General features: G+C 43.7%; 2 protein-coding genes across 6 annotated transcripts in view; one reads left to right on the top strand and one right to left on the bottom strand.

Moving 5' to 3' along the window:
- Positions 1-1,419: 1,419 nt before the first annotated feature.
- NSA2 (NSA2 ribosome biogenesis factor) lies at positions 1,420-13,471 on the bottom strand. Its single transcript, XM_073679944.1, has 6 exons — positions 13,310-13,471; positions 10,117-10,304; positions 8,106-8,256; positions 7,840-8,019; positions 1,677-1,869; positions 1,420-1,591 (listed from the first exon to the last, which is right to left on the bottom strand). The coding sequence occupies exons 1-6, from the start codon at positions 13,310-13,312 to the stop codon at positions 1,524-1,526; spliced, it is 783 nt and encodes a 260-aa protein (XP_073536045.1). The 5' UTR covers positions 13,313-13,471; the 3' UTR covers positions 1,420-1,523.
- Positions 13,472-13,511: 40 nt separating this feature from the next.
- The window catches only part of GFM2 (GTP dependent ribosome recycling factor mitochondrial 2), a 41,357-nt gene continuing 35,626 nt past the window's right edge, over positions 13,512-19,242 (top strand). For 2 of the 5 annotated variants that reach the window (XR_012320188.1, XM_073679868.1), the window contains exons 1-6: positions 13,513-13,779; positions 15,351-15,444; positions 16,293-16,380; positions 17,890-17,935; positions 18,833-18,930; positions 19,025-19,150. Coding sequence is in view for 4 of the 5 variants with exons in the window: in XM_073679868.1 (XP_073535969.1) it covers positions 15,394-15,444; positions 16,293-16,380; positions 17,890-17,935; positions 18,833-18,930; positions 19,025-19,150 (409 nt within the window). In the remaining variant the exon portion in view is untranslated. Of the gene's footprint in view, positions 13,868-14,080; positions 14,150-15,350; positions 15,445-16,292; positions 16,381-17,889; positions 17,936-18,832; positions 18,931-19,024; positions 19,151-19,242 lie in introns of all 5 variants that reach the window. The other 3 variants (XM_073679877.1, XM_073679895.1, XM_073679884.1) reach the window with 3 other exon arrangements.

Here is a 19,242-nt window from a genome sequence, read left to right as displayed (position 1 = left end):
TGCAGCTATCAGGCCCCTGCTGTGAGGTCGCTGATCGCTGCAAAGTGTCCTGGACCATTTTTTGGTCGTTGCCCTCCCGCTGGTCAGCACACATCGCTGTGTGTGACCAGCGGGAGCAGCGATCAGGCTGGTAACCATGATAAACATCAGGTTACTAGGTGCGCGTGTGCCCCTAGTAACCCGATGTTTACCATAGTTACCAGCCTGCTCCTGCTTCAGCAGGCTCGTAACCAGGAGCAGGACATCGTGGAGAGATTCTTTCCACGATGTCGCTGCTCCCCTGATCGTTGGTGAGCCTGCCTGTTTGACAGCTCACCAGCGACCACATAGCGACGCAGCAACGATCCCTGACAGGTCGTACCGTTGTCAGGATCGTTGCAGCGTCGCTAAGTGTGACGGGGCCTTTACACTACAGATTTATTGCAGAAATTTCTGCAAGTCTTCTATACAATTAATCCATCACATATGAATATACTGCAGATGGTTTATTAGAAATCCACGAGCATGTTTGTAGACAACCCCGACAGCTTAGCTATGCTCTCATAATGCAGTGATAACTGTACAATGCCCGGGGTGACGTATATTAGTATATGCTACTCAGAATTATAGCCATGGAAAGGTCTGTACAGACAATGCTAGTAAGGGCAGAAACAGACTGCCAAGTAACTCGTGCGGTGATCGTATCGCACTGCACGGACTGGCCGGCACCTCTACTGACCTGAGCATGACAGCGTGATGGATTTGCAGCTGTCCAGCTCAGGTCAGGAGAGCAGACAGTCAGTCCGAGGATTGCAATGCGATCCTCACACGAGAAATAAAGCAGTCTGTCTCTGCCTTAAATGCAAGATCAGCAGTAGTAAATCATCCCCAGCACACGATGCAGTGGGGACCAGAACAAAATAAGCATAATATTCATCATGTCAGTTAATGCAGTAACTAAATCTGTGTCCACAGGGTGAACAGAACGTTTCACCTTACCGCACATTTGCTTCATTTTACTCTTCAACATTATGGACAATTGTGAAACAGGGGGACGGTTTGAACAGTATCTGTCACCAGACTATGCTGTCGTGTTTAAAGGGCTCCTGCCACTATTACATTCCGTTTTTAGATCACACATGACATTTTCAATTTACAATGCCTGTAGGTATCAGGCCGGATCATTGCATATGCGCCAGCCGACTGCTATCTAAATGTACAGCGGAGTGGAGCAGCTACTCTTTCCAATAAACCTGAACATGGTCTCATGTGTGTGACATGAAGACAATCCCTTCTGAGTCAGAGGACGGCCCGATGGTCAGAGTGGTGGGATTCAGCCATTATTGCCGGGGAAAGCAGTTATGCTGACAATTGTAATCGTTGCCAGTTTTTAGTTACATACTTAATCTAACAGTGAAGAAAAAGACCAATAATTCGAGCTTATTACCACAAAATGTATTTATTAATTACTCAGCCGAAGGTGTTCTCCCAATATGGGCCATTACTTGTAGCAGAATCCAGTCCATGTTCAGCCACACAGAACATTATACGAGCAAAACTGCGTTAATGCAGCCATCATTTTCAGGATTATTCGTGACTTGTGCATATTTTCCTAAAAGAAAAAAAAAAAGAATATTATATTGGCTCTATGATCGTATAGATGACGATCAGTTGCAGTTTAGAAATGGAACCCTTACCCCATATAACTTTGCCTCCTTGCGTGACGAGACCAAGCTCGCTGACGTTCACCTCAATGACTGTTCCCTTTGTGATGACGCCTAAAGTTGTGTAGAGTGGCGATGATGGGTTCTTCTTTACACCCAGGATAGGCAAGCAGAATGTGGCTTTGAGTTCAGGATGAGTCACGTGAGCCTTTTTAAAACGTAAACCCTGGAAAACAAACGATGACACGTGAAAATCTGCGTTGTCAAGTTATAACAGTAACACTGCAGCATACAGAAAACCCAGTCCTGCATATGTGTATTTTATTCTGGCCCATCTTCCTGGAGACTCCATATCTAGACAGATAAGGCTTAGTTTAGAGCAAATAAGTGGCCGAACGAGATGACATCAGGGGGCAGAGGCTCCTGAAATGAAGCGCTATCAGTGACATCCATTTCAGGGGCTGCGCTGGTCCCTGCTCTACTGAACATACTTTGGCTCTCAATTCCAACAGATGCTCAATACAGTGGGTACAGAAAGTATTCAGACCCCTTTAATTTTTTCACTCGTTGTTTCATTGCAGCCATTGGTAAATTCTAAAAAGTTCATTTTTTTCTCATTAAAGTCCACTCTGCACCCCATCTTGACTGAAAAAAAAAAAAAAAAAACTAATGCAGAAATTTTTGCAAATTTATTAAAGAAAAACTGAAATATCACATGGTCATAAGTATTCAGACCCTTTGCCCAGTATTCAGTAGAAGCACCCTTTTGAGCTAGTACAGCCATGAGTCTTCTTGGGAATGATGCAACAAGTTTTTCACACCTGGATTTGGAGATCCTCTTCCATTCTTCCTTGCAGATCCTCTCCAGTTCCATCAGGTTGGATGGTGAATGTTGGTGGACAGCCATTTTCAGGTCTCTCCAGAGATGCTCAATTGGGCTTAGGTCAGGGCTCTGGCTGGGCCAGTCAAAAATGGTCACAGAGTTGTTCTGAAGCCAATCCTTTTGTTATTTTAGCTGTGTCTTTAGGGTCATTGTCTTGTTGGAAGGTGAACCTTCGGCCAAGTCTGAGGTCCAGAGCACTCTGGAAGAGGTTTTCATCCAGGATATCTCTGTACTTGGCCACATTCATGTTTCCTTCAATTGCAACCAGTCGTCCTGTCCCTGCAGCTGAAAACACCCCCATAGAATGATGCTGCTGCCACCACGTTTCACTGTTGGGATTGTATTGGGCAGGTGATGAGCAGTGCCTGGTTTTCTCCACACATACCGCTTAGAATTATCACAAAAAAGTTCTAGCTTTGTCTCATCAGACCAGAGAATCTCATTTCTCAGTCTGGGAGTCCTTCAAGTGTTTTTGTGCAAATTCTATGCAGGCTTTCATATGTCTTGCACTGAGGAGAGGCTTCCGTCATGTCACTCTGTCATTAAAGGTCCGACTGGTGGAGGACTGCAGTGAAAGTTGACTTTGTAGAACTTTCTCCCATCTCCCTACTGCATCTCTGGAGCTCAGCCAGTGATCTTAGCGTTCTTCTTTACCTCTCTCACCAAGGCTCTTCTCCCACGATTGCTCAGTTTGGCTGGACGGCCTGGTCTAGGGAGACTTCTGGTGGTCCCAAACTTCTTCCGTTTAAGGATTATGGAGGCCACTGTGCTCTTAGGAACCTTGAGTAATTCAGGAATTATTTTATAATCTTGGCCAGATCTGTGCCGTGCTACAATTCTGTCTCTGAGCTCCTTGGACATTTCCTTTGCGCTCATGATTCTCATTTGGTCTGACATGCGCGGTGAGGTCTTATATAGACAGGACTTGATTTGGAAAGGCACACACCTATCAGTTTAATTAAACACAGCTGGACTCCAATGAAGGAGTAGAACCATCTCAAGGAGGATCACAAGGAAATGGACAGCATGTGACTTAAATATGAGTGTCTGAGCAAAGGATCTGAATACTTATGACCATGTGATATTTCAGTTTTTCTTTTTTAATAAATTTGCAAAAATTTCTACAATTCAGTTTTTTTTTTTTTTTTTCAGGCAAGATGGGGTGCAGAGTGTACTTTAATGAGAAAAAAAATGAACTTTATAGAATTTACCAAATGGCTGCAATGAAACAAAGAGTGAAAAATTTAAAGGGGTCTGAATACTTTCCATACCCAATGTATATGCTCCCTTGTCACTGTGCAATATTCTTCTCAGTGAACAGTGACAGTGAGCTCCCTCGCTGGCTCTAATTAGGACACCGCAAGAAAGGACCTGGAAACCATCTGCAGTGACTTTGAAGACTTAGGCAAGAAAGTGAAAGAATTGGGAGCGCAGGTGGTCTTCTCATCCATCCTCCCAGTGGATGGCCATGGAACAATGAGGTGGAATAAGATTCTACAGGTGAACAACTGGCTACGTCGATGGTGCCGTCAACAAGGATTTGGATTTCTGGATCACGGAATGAATTACCTATATGATGGACTACTTGCTAGAGATGGGGTGCACCTTACGAAGACTGGAAAACATGTATTTGGAAGTCGCCTTGCTACACTCATCAGAAGAGCTTTAAACTAGAACAATGTGGGAAGGGAAGCAAAAGGCCAGAAAAAGCCATACAGCTGACAAATACTATTGAGATCTCTGCTACTGGAAGTGGAAAGGAAGAACAAAGACAAAACAGTTTAAATAATAAAAATATGGGAGGAAGAGAAACCAATCACAAACTAAAATGTTTTTATACAAATGCAAAAAGCATGGGCAACAAGCAAGGAGAATTAGAACTACTAATGCAGGAAAAGAAATATGATGTCATTGGAATCACTGAAACTTGGTGGGACGATACACATGATTGGAATAAAAGGCTAAAAGGATACAACTTATTTGCAAGAAACAGACTTGATAAACGAGGAGGAGGTGTTGCATTGTATGTTAGAAAAGCGTATATCTGCACAGAGATTGAAGCTACAGAGACTGGGAGTTCTGTGGAAACTGTTTGGGTAAGAATACAAGGAGAGAACGGAAAGGACACCATTGTAGGCATTTACTACAGGCCACCTGGGCAAGCTGAAGATATGGATGAACTCTTTATGTATCAAATGACCAAGATCTCCAAAAAAATATGACGTAGTGGTCATAGGAGATTTCAACTATCCAGACATTTGTTGGGAATCTCTCTCAAGTAAAACTAACAGGTCAAGCAAATTCTTATCCTCTCTTGCTGACAACTTTATCTTCCAAAAGGTAGGGGAGAAAACAAGGGGATCTGCTACTTTGGATCTAATCCTTATAAACAGGGAGGAAATGGTTGAGGAGGTAAAGGTGGCTGGGACCCTAGGAGGCAGCGATCATGCTATTATAGAATTTTGGATAACTAGAGGAGGAAGACATGTGAAGACTCAAACTTCAAGGTTAGATTTCAGAAAGGCAGATTTTAAGCGACTCAGAAAGAGAATAGGAGGGATCCAATGGCTGGATGTCCTTAAGGACAAAAATGTCCAGGAAGGATGGGAAATTTTTAAAAATTAGATTCTCAAAGCACAATCGTTAACAATCCCGAAAAGTAGGAAGAATGGGAAGCATTTAAGGAAACCAGGATGGATGAACACAGAACTTAAACACATGCTAAAAAGAAAGAAAAAGGTTTATTAAATGGAAAGAGGGAGGCATATCTAAAGAAGATTATAATGCAGTCTGCAGGGCACGTATCAGGTTAGCTAAAGCTGACAATGAATTAAGGCTTGCAAGAGATGTCAAAAGCAATAAAAAAGGATTTTGGGGGTATGTCAAAAGTAAAAGAAAAGTCAAAGATGCTATAGGATTTTTACAGGATGAAAATGGAGAAATGGTAAGAGAGGATGTTGAGAAGGCCGAACTTTTTAATTCCTATTTTGCATCTGTTTTCTCTCAGAAAGAAAATGTAACATCAACTGATCTTCACTGTCCTTTTAAAGGAATAGAGGAATCCAAGTTATCTGTAAACAGAAAGATTGTGAGGGAATATTTAGCTAACATAAATGAGTTCAAGTCTCCAGGTCCAGATGAATTACACCCCAGAGTACTGAAGGAGATCGTAGAAGAAATTTTAGAACCACTCTCCATAATCTTTGAAAATTCTTGGAGAACAGGAGAAGTCCCAGAAGACTGGAGAAGAGCAAATGTTGTTCCTATCTTCAAAAAGGGGAAGAAGGTGGACCCAGGGAACTATAGGCCGGTGAGTCTGACTTCTATACCAGGAAAGATCTTTGAACAAATTATTAAACAACATGTATGTAAGTACATGGATAAGAATGAAGTGATTAACCAGAGTCAGCATGGGTTTGTAACTAACAAGTCATGTCAGACTGACTTAATTTCCTTCTATGACAGAATCACTGACTGGGTGGATCAGGGAAATGCTGTAGATATAGTATATCTTGACTTCAGCAAAGCATTTGACAAAGTATCTCACACCATCCTTATTGAAAAAATGACCAAGTATGCAATGGACCAGGCAACTGTTAGGTGGATTCATAACTGGCTTAGTGATCGGACTCAAAGGGTGGTTGTAAATGGCTTCACATCCAGCTGGATGAATGTCTCAAGTGGGGTACCACAGGGCTCCGTCCTGGGACCTGTATTGTTCAACATCTTTATCAATGATTTAGATGAAGGAATTGAGGGTAAACTGATTAAATTTGCTGATGACACAAAGCTAGGAGGGATAGCTAATACTAGAGAAGAGAGAGAGAGGATTCAAAAAGACCTAAATAAACTGGAGCAGTGGGCAGCAACCAACAGAATGCATTTTTCCCTGTTAAAAACCAAAGTACTACATCTGGGCAATAAAAATGAAAAAAGCATATACAGAATGGGAGGAATAGAGCTAAGCAACAGTACATGTGAAAAAGACTTAGGTATACTAATAGATCATAGACTGAACATGAGTCAACAGTGTGATGCAGCAGCAAAAAAGGCAAATACAATTCTGGGATGTATTAACAGAAGCATACAGTCTAGATCACGTGAAGTCATTATCGGTCTTTACTCCTCTTTGGTCAGACCTCATCTGGAATACTGTGTACAGTTTTGGGCACCACATTTTAAAAAAGACATAGACAAACTGGAGCAAGTTCAGAGAAGAGCGACCAGAATGGTGACTGGTCTGCAAACCATGTCCTATGAGGAACGGTTGCAGGATTTGGGAATGTTTAGCTTGCAAAAAAGAAGACTGAGAGGAGACTTAATAGCTGTCTACAAATATGTCAAGGGCTGTCACACTGTAGAAGGATCATCTTTATTCTCATTTGCACAAGGAAAGACTAGAAGCAATGGGATGAAACTAAATGGGAGGAGACACAGATTAGATATTAGAAAAAACTTTTTGACAGGGTGATTAATGAGTGGAACAGGCTGCCACGAGAGGTGGTGAGTTCCCCTTCAATGGACGTCTTCAAACAGAGGCTGGACAGACATCTGTCTGAGATGATCTAGTGAATCCTGCTTTGAGCAGGGGGTTGGACCAGATGACCCAGGAGGTCCCTTCCAACTCTACCATTCTATGATTCTAATTAGAAGTGAAAAGCAGGCAAGAGAGCATACTGTCAGTGCACATTGTAAGGAGATAACCTGGCAAGAAGAACAGAGACCAGCCCCGTCCCCAAAAGTGACGTCTGTTTCGGGGGCAGAGCTGGTCTCTGCTCACGGGGTTTACTCCTTACAATTCGCACTGATAGTACGTTCTCTTGCCAGCTCATCACGTCTCAGAGCCTGTGAGGGAGCGCACGGTCACTGTACGTTGAAAATAATATTGCACAGTGACAAGGGGGCTTGTACTGAGCATATGTTGGAATTCACAACCAATACATGCGCAATAGAGCAGAGACCAGCTCAGGCCTTTAAAAAGGACGTCACTGGCGACCCTTTATTTCAGGGTAGGGCCAGGAACGTTGGCAGTGACCGCCCATTGATGTCCCGTTTGAGAATCCCCAGTGCATGCCTGGGATACTCAAACAGAACGTCATCAAAATAGAAATAGGTAAAAATAAATAAAGCAGATTCGAGAGGGAATTGTAGGGACTTTTTAATTTGAATATATTAGAAAAGCAATTAGATTATTAAACCGACATTTAGAATGAAAATCAATAATAGTTTCAGACCACCCCTTTAAGGCCTACGATCGGAGGATTTATTCTATCCTGATTATTATGTGGAAAAAGTAACTTATTACAGACTCACCATGGGTCTGATAAATCTTTCATATTTAGGAGGCTTCCGTGTGAATCCATCTCCAACAAAGCAAACTTTGGTGACCATCCTCTTCCAAGCCTTCTTCTTCCTCTTTCCAGTGCGGATAACTTTAAGCACTTCGGTTTCTCCTTGGGCACGGACTTTGGGGAGAGGAACTTCCCATTTACCCTAAAAGAGACGCACAAATAATGTTGTGTAAGAGACTAACACACGGATATGAAGGCTGACTAATCAATGAACCAAATATCACTTACTGCTTTCTCTTTTCGCTTCTGCTTGATCATATTGGAGAGAACTTTGGCTCGGTTTTGCCCTTCCCTGTCCAGCAGATAAGCTGGAACGGCTCCTTCTGGTGTCTTCTCATCGTTCTTCTGTTTGGTGTTCCTCTTTTCATGCATTTTAATACTGGAAGATGAAAAAAAAAAAAGTTGCATGTGAAACTGTGGGGTAATGCCCTTCATTGACCTACTATATTCAGAGATTGCTTTCTAGGTAAACCCTTTACACAGTATAACCATCCAGAAAATCAGACAGCAACCAGGGCGAAATTGTAATATTGGGTACATACAGAAGTCGTTCAGCTCAGACATTTAGAGTAAAATTATAGTAATACATGGTAAATCAACAATACATTAAGTTTACCTACAGTTATGGCTTATTTTCATCCTAAAGAGGTCAGGTCTGCGCGGTTTACAGGCTTGACTGTCTTCTGAATCATCACAGCGTGTGGTGTGCACGCAGTCAGGATTTCTGATGTGAGCGTGCGTGACCGCATGTGTGCTACTCGCATATCTGCAGTCTTGTGCTGACTAGATGTACAAGCTTCTCTCAATGCATTTCAGTTCAGAAAGGCTAAGCAGGTCTCGTCTGTCCATCGCATACACGCGGCCATGTCTGCTCACTTGCACAAGCAATATCGGGGAATCCTGTCTCCGTGCTCACCACACGCTACCACCATTCAGGATCAAGCCTGGACAACCCCTTTAACTTCATAATATTTCTTTTTCAATCCATTTTTTCCCTTCACACAGCCACAAACTTAAAAGGGTGGTCTGGTAATTAGTGACCACTGATGGCACCATCATCACCAAAACGTGGTCCCATGTTATCAGTGAATGGAGGGGCAGTGTAGAACGTGCACTGCCAAACCAATAAAAGTCTATGGGCCAAGTAACTACGAACGGGATATCCCCATCAGCTGAAGACATTAAATACAGCAGCAGAGCATGTGCTCGAGCAAAGCTCCATTCAATCTAGAAATACGGTGTGGATCTCATCAGTTGTCCTGTGATTTTCTATCAAGTTGATTAATGTGAACTGCTTATTACCACAATACAGTATTAAAAAGGGTGGCCCACTTCTGGAGAATTATTTTTTTTATTTTTTTTTTTTTTTTATAACTTAAATACATGTATTTTGGGATAAAAATAATTTGTATAATCGGATTCCATAAATTTTTCACCGTTTGACTTTTCCAGCCTTGTTTTCCTTCGCATTCAACTTTGATGTGGTCTGAGGTCATAAATTATAGAGAGGAGCTCAGAAAAAGAGTTACACCCTGTCAGGCGGATTCTTTGCAGCTAGCAATAGACCGTGCAAACCAGAGGCTATAGAGGGCAAATAGTGCAAAAATTTTAATAAAATCCAATTGCAAAAATGTTTTTTTTTTTTTTTTTTTTTTTTTTTTTTACAGGCATCTAAGAAAAAGAAAAAAAACAAAACTGTGCCCGAAGATGGACAACATACTACAAGTCTGGCTGCATGTATCCATCAGGGTGAGCTCACTTCATACAGATTTCATAACAGGCCCATCTGCAGTTAGCTTTTCCTTTTCTCAGGAGCATTCTGCATCATTTTTAAAAAACACAAAAAAAACACAAAACAGAATAATAAACTTGCAGTATTTTCTAGCAATGTTAAAGGGGTTTTCCAGGCTTAAGTTATTAATGAGCAATCCTCAATATAGGTGTCTATGTTAGATGTGTGGGGGTCTGACACCACCGATCAGCTGTTTCCAGCTTCCGCAGTAGCTGGATGTGAGCAGAGGTGGCCAGCACAGCTCCCCTCTCTGTGTAGTGGCCGTTCCAGGATACTGCAGCTCAGCCCCGCCTGAAGTTCAAGAAAATAGCAAAACTACACAAAGTCCAGGTTTTAGCCACAAAGGGCATTAGACTTGATGACATGTCGCCTCATGAATTACCTAAAGCCACAGAACTTCATTTATTCGTTTCCTCTTGTGTCTGTGCAGTGAAATAAGCTACTTACGTTTTCTTCATCTGTATCTTCTCGGCATGGCGCTGCTTGTGGTACAGTTTAGCCTTCAGACCAATAAGTTTCTTGGCTTTCTGAGATCGCTCATGAGCCTCACGGCCCTCCTTCTTCCTCTTCTTCTCATGGTAGTCCAATCGATAGCCGTACCGCTTACGGTGTAACTCGATGTAGTCGTTTTGAGGCTGAGTACACAAAAAAAACAGAGGATTAACAACATGTGCTGACGATAAGCATGAAACACTGATGATATGCAATATTAACACGACAATCAAAATACATGAAATGCAAAGAAAAACTGATGCTGCCAAGATTTCACGTCAGTGTATATTCACACAGCACAGATATGCAACAGACATTCCTGCAATCGAAAATCAGTTCTGGATGTCAGGATGGGGCAGTTCTGTCTTGTGCTGGGATTTCCGGAAAAGTAATCAAGACGGTACGAGAACTGTAGACATGTCAAGTGGTTATACCCTGGAGAGGAAATTAAAGGGGCTGTCCTGAAACAAGACATCACTGATCTGTAGGGTAAGTAATAACCTGCTGATCGACATGAGATGTTATACATATCTATTCCTTATGGGGCTGGCGGTAAAAGTGGAGTGAGAACCCATTCTGATATTTTGCTACAAATTATCACTAAGAATTAGCGTTGCTACCAGGGGGAGAGGCAAGAAAAGGGCGCGAGAAGTCAAAGAGCAGGATGGCACGATCTCCCCACAATACCGCTCTCCGTTCTGTAGACAACAGGTCACTTTAAGACTGCGGTCTATAGAACGGCGGAGGCGCTGATGCACGCACAAAAAAAATCAAAGTCCTGGCGCGGGGACGTAATGACAGCGCTGGGACCCTGATGACCGGTGCGTGCTGGTGGAGTAGTCAGGATCCTGGATTATATGCTGTTTTTCATTTTAATTAAAACTTGTGAAGGCATCATAAACAAAGGGGAACCCTCATACAGTGTGGGGGTTACTGTGGGGGACCCCAAAACAGTGTAGGGTCCTTATAAAGTGTGGAGGCCATTACAAAGTTTGGGGCAATCATACAGTGTGGGGATCATTGTGGGGGTCATTTTACAGCATGGCAGCAAATGTAGGAGTGTGTTTTGGGGGAGCTGTACATTGGGGGACTCAGTGGACGTTATTAAATGTTAAGTGGGCACTTAAGCATTGCTGTTATAGGGGCACTCAGATTATTGTGGCAAATAATAATAATCTTTTAATTTATATAGTGCCAACATATTTTGCAGCGCTTTACTATTCAGACAATTTATAGACATTATTGGCACTGTCCCCATTGGGGCTCACAATCTACATTCCCTATCAGTATGTCTTTGGAGTGTGGGAGGAAACCGGAGAACCCAGGGGAAACCCACACAAACATGGAGAGAACATACAAACTCCTTGCAGATGTGTCCTTGGTGGGATTTGAACCCAGGACCCCAGCGCTGAAAAGCAATAGAAATAACCACTGAGCCTCTGTGCTGCCCAAATGGGCAATATGGGGACACTGTTTTCTAGGGCACTTGCACTGGGAATAAATATTTTCTCTGAGGCCATTTTACTATCTAGAGGGCACAAAGGATGCATTATTGCTATATAAGAGGCACAGTTGTGGGAATTATTATATGGGGCACTAAGAGGTGCGCTGTTATTGTGCCAACTGTGCTGTAATCTCTTATATGTTCTGCAGGACTGATATCTACCACTAAACGTCACCATATGGCAGTAATATCAGTGCTAGTCTTTGTGTGAAGATTTATTTTCAGTAACAGAGCGGTCATCTGCTGAAGTTCCCCTATACCCACCATTAGGCTTCGCCACCATAGTTGTAATCAGCATTATTGGTTGGGGGCCCACTCAGATGTTTTGCCCCTCTGAGCTGAACCCCTAGCTACGTCTGGTCACTGCGGATTTCCAATACTCAAGATCAAACTTCGTTCTCACTGCGAGAGGATTTTAAAGGGGTTCTCCAGTCATATATGGATGATCTGATTGTAGGATATGTCAGATATCAGATCCTTAGGGGTCAGGTGCTCCCACTGATCAGCTATTATAAGCTGATTTCTTAGGCAACAGCTGTTCTCTGTACATGGCAGCAGCTGCTACACATGGAATGGATCTGCGCTGTTCACTTCCATTCGCCACTACTGATTGGTGGAGGTGCACAGCACCAGGCTGCAATGATCTCATACTGATGACCTAGTCTATGGACAGATCGTCAATATTCTATGACCGGAGAACCCCTGTAATATGTGGAAGTCTTCCAGTTTCTGAACCATTACCCCACTACCATATATTAGATGTGTATTCGAAAGCAGCTGACAAAACAATATGATCATCGCTGCATCCTCCGCTATAACAAAGCAGAGAACACACAGGGGCCGGATATGGGCACAATGGGCACCGGCAGACACTGTCTATAACAGGATCTGACAGGCGCCTGATCAGAGGACGAATCCCGTCAGCCAGGGGGCGACAGGCGCCTGATCAGAGGACGGATCCCGTCAGCCAGGGGGCGACAGGCGCCTGATCAGAGGACGGATCCCGTCAGCCAGGGGGCGACAGGCACCTGATCAGAGGACGGATCCCGTCAGCCAGGGGGCGACAGGCGCCTGATCAGAGGACGGATCCTGGGGCGACAGGCGCCTGATCAGAGGACGGATCCCGTCAGCCAGGGGGCGACAGATCAGAGGACGGATCCCGTCAGCCAGGGGGCGACAGGCGCCTGATCAGAGGACGGATCCCGTCAGCCAGGGGGCGACAGGCGCCTGATCAGAGGACGGATCCCGTCAGCCAGGGGGCGACAGGCGCCTGATCAGAGGACGGATCCCGTCAGCCAGGGGGCGACAGGCGCCTGATCAGAGGACGGATCCCGTCAGCCAGGGGGTGACAGATCCCGCGCTGTTGTATTTTATGTCTTCTGTTCCAGTGACAAAATGGAAAACAGAAAACAAAACCACAGAAAAACAAAAGCAGGGAAATATGACTCCTCACACAGTCTATAAGGAGTCAGAATACAGGGAGGAGCCGTGAGCCATACATCTGATAAACATAAGACAATACTGCCAGGGGCGGCACTACAAGTCCCAGCACGCCCGGCAGCCCTCGCTCTCCACACCGTCCCCAGCAGGCATGTCCGGGCAGCACACGTCGTACACACAGCAGTCCTACGGCGCCGTGCTCACCATGCTGGCGGTCCTCTCCGGCGCTTCTGAGCGGTTACTCTGTGGCCTCTATCCAGAGGACGAGACACAAGATGGAACTTTCAGCCCCCAGAGGCCCGGACACCGCCGCAGAGCAAGATGGAGGTGGAAAAGGAAGGCTCCGCCCACAGAACAGGCATTGCGTCATTTCCGGGTAAAACCATTATCACTAGCTGCAGGGCTGGATTTATTCATGAGAATCATGGCGATATTCTATCTTTAGTTGACAGCTCCATAGAGGACACAGTCCCATCAGAGGAACACTAGAAAACACACAGGATATTAAAGAACTGTCATTCTCTAAGAGGACCGTGGATATTGGTAGCGTCCAGACCTGGAATTCTGGGAAGAAGGTCACATATGTTATGATTACGCATTGACGTCATTACGTACTCCGGTCCTGTCATCACATGAGCTTCAGTATTGTCACGTGGGGTGTGCTCCTCTGGCAGGTGAGTCGTGTGTCTCTGTAGGTCATTACTGATGCAGCCATGTTTCCCCTGGTGACGGCGCTGATGATGCCACTCGTTGGGGCAGAGGGTAGCACAGGAGAGGCTTCTGGGAAATCTTATTGAAAGTGGAGTGGTGCTTTAAGGGGGTTTCCCACTACCTGGACAACCCATTATAAGTCAAGTTGTCCCCCCTGTAAAATAACAGATACTTCCCACAGTGGGACCGCACCAGCACTGTCAGCGCTGGGACACCCAGAGCTTGTGTGACATTATGTCATGTAATCACTCTGATTGTTTGCAGTGCATACACGGCATAACAACAGGACATGAGCCCCAGGTGACCCGGCACTGACATCACAAGGAGGGGGAAGTAAGTATCTGTTACCTTTATTTTACAAAGGGGAGTACTTATTTTAAAAAGGGTTTGGCCAGGTGGTGGCCAACGTTTTATGTACAATATTATGTGGATAATAGATATTGTGTTCACCTCCTGCTCCATGGCCGTCATGTGTGGGATCTTACCGTGTCCCGACTTCCAGGATCGTTGTGTGGAAGGACAAGGTGCTGGACCTCTATACAAGTCCTCCCCACCACAGATTCCCCATTGATGAGCACTGGGTTTCTTTATATAAATTGGCAGGGATCCTAGTGGTTGAACCCCCAAATCTATGAAAATCTGAAACATTTATCTTAGAATGAAAATCATAATAGTAAAGGCAACAGCATTAGTTGCCACCATTGCATAAGATTTTTAATAAAAGACTACAACCCTCACTTTCCGGATTCACATATATCAGTCAGGACTATATAAGATCCACATGTCGTTCCCTTCCTGTGTATCCGGCAGGCCTTTGGCCTTACATTCTCTTCGCATGGAGGAGCGTGGCCTGTACCATCACATTAGGGTGACACATCAGCTGTAGAAAATGTTATTAAGCGGTGCTCCTCTCTGGGGGATCCATACCTGATGAGAGGCTCATGTGGCATTACACTGACTCGAAAGAGCCTGCCTTTTCTGGGACCACCAGGGATAAGATGTAATTTTTATTTTATGGTTGGGGGCTGGCAGTAAGTGTTGAGACTGTCTGCAGTGTAATCACGGGGAAAATTCAGCATTACGCAATGCCCATTCAGATCAGAGGATTGTGCATGTCATGTAGAAAGGGGCAGATCCTCCAGAAAGAGAGGTGATTTGTACCCACTCCCCAACTGTAACTGGCTCTATTAAAAAGAATGTATCATCAGAATATGACGTCCTTAAATCAAGTTTTATGTTTAATGTACTAATTAAAAGGATTCTGTCACCCTAAAATCAGAGGAGACCAGTCACCCACGATAGATTGCAGAAGTGGTCGGTAACCTTGACAGCGAGCAGTAAACTAGAACATTAAACATTGATTCTTTCTTGAGGACGGAGAGGATTTTTAACAAGTAAATCGCAGAGTTCTTGTTTTTCCTTGCACTTTGCCGTTTTAACCATATAAGATCAGTTGGTTTATTGCTTTTTGCTGGAGGTATTCTGTAAGCAGCTGCTAAATTCTATGAAAAATGGAAGTTATCTCTTTCTACAGGTTTCTATGCGGTATCTGTAGAATACAAGGCGGGCGAGCGAGGATGTTAGCGGCGTACAAGTCTGTGCGGAGAGTATCTGCTGTGTACACAGAGGTAAGGACTGATATACAGTGGGTATGGAAAGTATTCAGACCCCTTTAAATTTTTCACTCTTTGTTTCATTGCAGCCATTTAGTAAATTCTAAAAAGTAATTTTTTTGCTCATTAAAGTACACTCTGCACCCCATCTTGACTGAAAAAAAACAGAAATGTAGAAATTTTTGCAAATTTATTAAAAAAGAAAAACTGAAATATCACATGGTCATAAGTATTCAGACCCTTTGCTCAGACACTCCTATGTAAGTCACATGCTGTCCATTTCCTTGCGATCCTCCTTGAGATGGTTCTACTCCTTCATTGGAGTCCAGATGTGTTTAATTAAAATGATAGGACTTGATTTGGAAAGGCACACACCTGTCTATATAAGACCTCACAGCTCACAATGCATGTCAGACCAAATGAGAATCATGAGCGCAAAGGAACTGCCCAAGGAGCTCAGAGACAGAATTGTGGCAAGGCACAGAACTGGCCAAGGTTATAAAAGAATTTCTGCATTACTCAGGTGTATAGTCTGAGAGAGAGTAAAAAGAACACGAGGGGGCGCTATAACAAGTGTGTAACAACAATATTTACATACAGGAGCATTATTCCAATTAAAGAGCTTGTTTTATGTGATCCCTAAGAGAAATGTAACGATTGATTGAGAAGACTACTTTTTCTAACTTTCATCCATTCATTTAAAGGTAACGTCGGGTCGCTTGGCGTAGTACTGTCATCACGGCTCCTACTGCTGAGTGATGATATCAGTAGTACGACACATGACGGCAAAAGGCATTAATTAAGCATGAGACATAATGAATGGTCCTATAACATAACTGACATATGAGTGTTTTCTCATGTAGTGTGTTCATTGCTGCAGAAGACAACGTTCACTGTGCGGCAGACCAAGACATCATTATGGATCCTCTAGGAGCTACGGCATGCCGGCAGGTATAATCGTGCACTGGCCAACATTTCTGTGCTTTTCATTGTGAATATATTATTCTTTTAGAGAAGAGTAACCTCTTCCTGACATCCCCGTACATGTATGGTGCAGTTTAGGAGCAGGCTGAGCCCTCTCCATTCCCTGCCCATGATTCCTGTGTTATTCAGCCATCATCTGCCCCTAACAGCTGCTGGTGGAGCTGAGCTTCGCCCTCTATGATTAAAGGGGTATTACCATCTCTAATATCCTATCCCACTATGTAGTAGGGTTAATATTAGCAAATACCTCCAATTAGAAATGTAGTATAGTTCTTCAGATTCGCTATGTCTCTTACCACATGTGCAGGGCATTGCAGTAGCTTAGATATCCATGGTTACGACCACTCATATAGTGACAGTTATATAGCGCTTAGCTGTCGTAACCATGGATACGTAAGCTACTGCAATGCCCTGCACATGGGGTAAGTGGCATAGTGAATCTGAAGAACTATACTACATTTCTAATTGGAGGTATTTGCTAATATTATTATTATTACACCTGCCACATATTGGGATAGGTTCTTGGAGATGGGAATACCTTCTTTAACTGTTTAAATGCCTTTGTCATTTAAAGCATGCAATCCAGGAAGCTCATTATTCAATGGAGCCATTTCTCCCCCCCCCCCCCACCACCATGATGTGATTGTAGGGTGTCAATTGGTTGCATGGTTGCCATGGGTCTACTGAAGACCCCCTTTGTCTGCCATGACAGTGCTCTGTTGAAACTCAGCCTGTGGCTGGGCTCCATAATTTTTACTATATACTGCATTGCTTTCTATAGTGCATGCGCTGGATGAGCGCAGGGCCAAGTCCTCTTTCTAAACAGGCCCATTCTCTTTAGATTGGTATGTTGATATCAGAGCAGTTGTTTCTGACTCATGCTCTTTTTAGAATCCGGGTTCAGATTGCCTCTTTCATGTACCGTGAGTCGGGGGGAGTATATACCTCCAGAAGCTCACTGTGCATGATCGAGATCAGGAGTAGGATTGGCGCACTCTGGACTGACGTCCGGTATAGATCATACATAGTAGTGTACACCTCGGCTCACAGCGCATGAAAGAGGCATTTGGAGCCCGGACCCTAAACGAGCATGTGCAAGATTTCAGAGGTGACTGCTCTGATGTCACCGTACCGTAAAGCAATTAATCAAGAGTATGGGCGTGATCACAGGGATGACTCTGCCCAGATGCTGGAGCTCCCCGATCACTCGGAATAACATTTTGTCACACAAACAGTCACGTATTTATTTTATAACTGTGCCACAGAAACTAATCGAGCAGCTTAGCTACAAGACAGCATTATCATCGTTCAATCCCCAGCAGGAGCATGCCATCAGATTAATGTGCAATTTGCTGATGTCAGATTCCCTTTAACCATTGTCTATTTTTCTTCAGCTATAAATTAGTCTATATTTTCACCGTATGTACTGCACCAATGGTTAACCCCACAGTCCTTTCTTCTGCTCCTGTTTTGCAGGTGATATTAAATCATTGCGGAGTATCATCACCCCTCCTGTTTCCAGGTAAGGAATAATTCACACTAGCGCTATTCGGTACATGCTTTCTTCAGATTCATGAATGTGCAACTATGCTAGAAGCATGAGTGTAAGAGTGCACTCACAACGGTGTATAGAGTGTATGTAGGTGTATACTCTCATGTGCACACACGCTTTTGCACAGTGGTTTAAATGCAGCCTGTCAGGCGATTCATGCCACCCTAAATGTGGGCAGTATGAAGCGCAGCCTGGCTGTACAATTACAATCAGATTTTTTATTATTATTATTATTATTAGAGAAAATATACTCTGAAGAGCTGGCCGTGGACCAGAGACGACACTAGTCCAGCTCTTCCCAGCCCTGCTAGAGGTGACTGACCTTTCTCTCCATTTGTACAGCGCTGGGAAGAGCCGGCCAGGGGTTTCGCCATCAATTCCCGTCTCTTCAAAGTATATTTTCTATTAAGTGCCAGAGCTTTTCAAAGGATGGTATACCTGGCTGCAATTCATGCTACCCATGGTTTGGGCAGCATGAATCAGCTGACAGGTTCCCTTTAAGCTTACGCTGAGGGTGTCTCAAGACCTGAACCCACACCAGCTTTACACTTTATGCAGTCCTAATCAAAAACTGCTGAGATACAGCTTGGAACACATGGCTGTTTTGTATAAAAGTTTGCTTATATAACTATGGACAATGGTAGACAAACATTTTGGAATCAGCAGGGACATACGTGTACCCTCTTTGAATGTCATGGATAAGTAAGTGCTATGTGTGTGGGTAATTGGCCATAGTAATATCCAGCCACTGCTCTCATTTTCCAAAGGACTGTACAAAAAGTGTGAAATTAAACCTGTTTGGTTGCTGCAGTGTCTTCTTCATATAGTCGAATATTAATATTTCCTTTGATTTTGCTTTCACCGCAGGATCAGAAACATAGGGATCATGGCTCATATTGATGCCGGGAAAACCACAACTACAGAGAGAATGTTGTATTATTCCGGGTACATCCGGGCGCTCGGAGGTAAGAGAAACGCGCAAGTGAGTCTGCTATGTCTGAAGACTCTATCTATAATTGGCTTCTTATCATTTTATATTGTTTCATTTCTTTATAACAGATGTCGATGATGGGGACACAGTAACAGATTTTATGGTGCAGGAAAGGGAACGTGGGATCACTATTCAGTCAGCTGCTGTCACCTTTGACTGGAATGGCCATAGGATCAACTTGATTGACACTCCAGGTTGTCGTTCATTCACTTTTAGTGCATTGTGTACAAGGATCCTGTTTGTCTCCATGTATTATCTTCTGAATTATATATTGTTTCTGTTCACA

This window comes from Phyllobates terribilis, unplaced genomic scaffold, assembly GCF_046119375.1.
Source record: "Phyllobates terribilis strain yellow unplaced genomic scaffold, ASM4611937v1 Scaffold_1__5_contigs__length_1240528914, whole genome shotgun sequence".
NCBI classification, from domain to species: domain Eukaryota; kingdom Metazoa; phylum Chordata; class Amphibia; order Anura; family Dendrobatidae; genus Phyllobates; species Phyllobates terribilis.
This window is presented reverse-complemented; position numbering and strand designations above follow the sequence as displayed.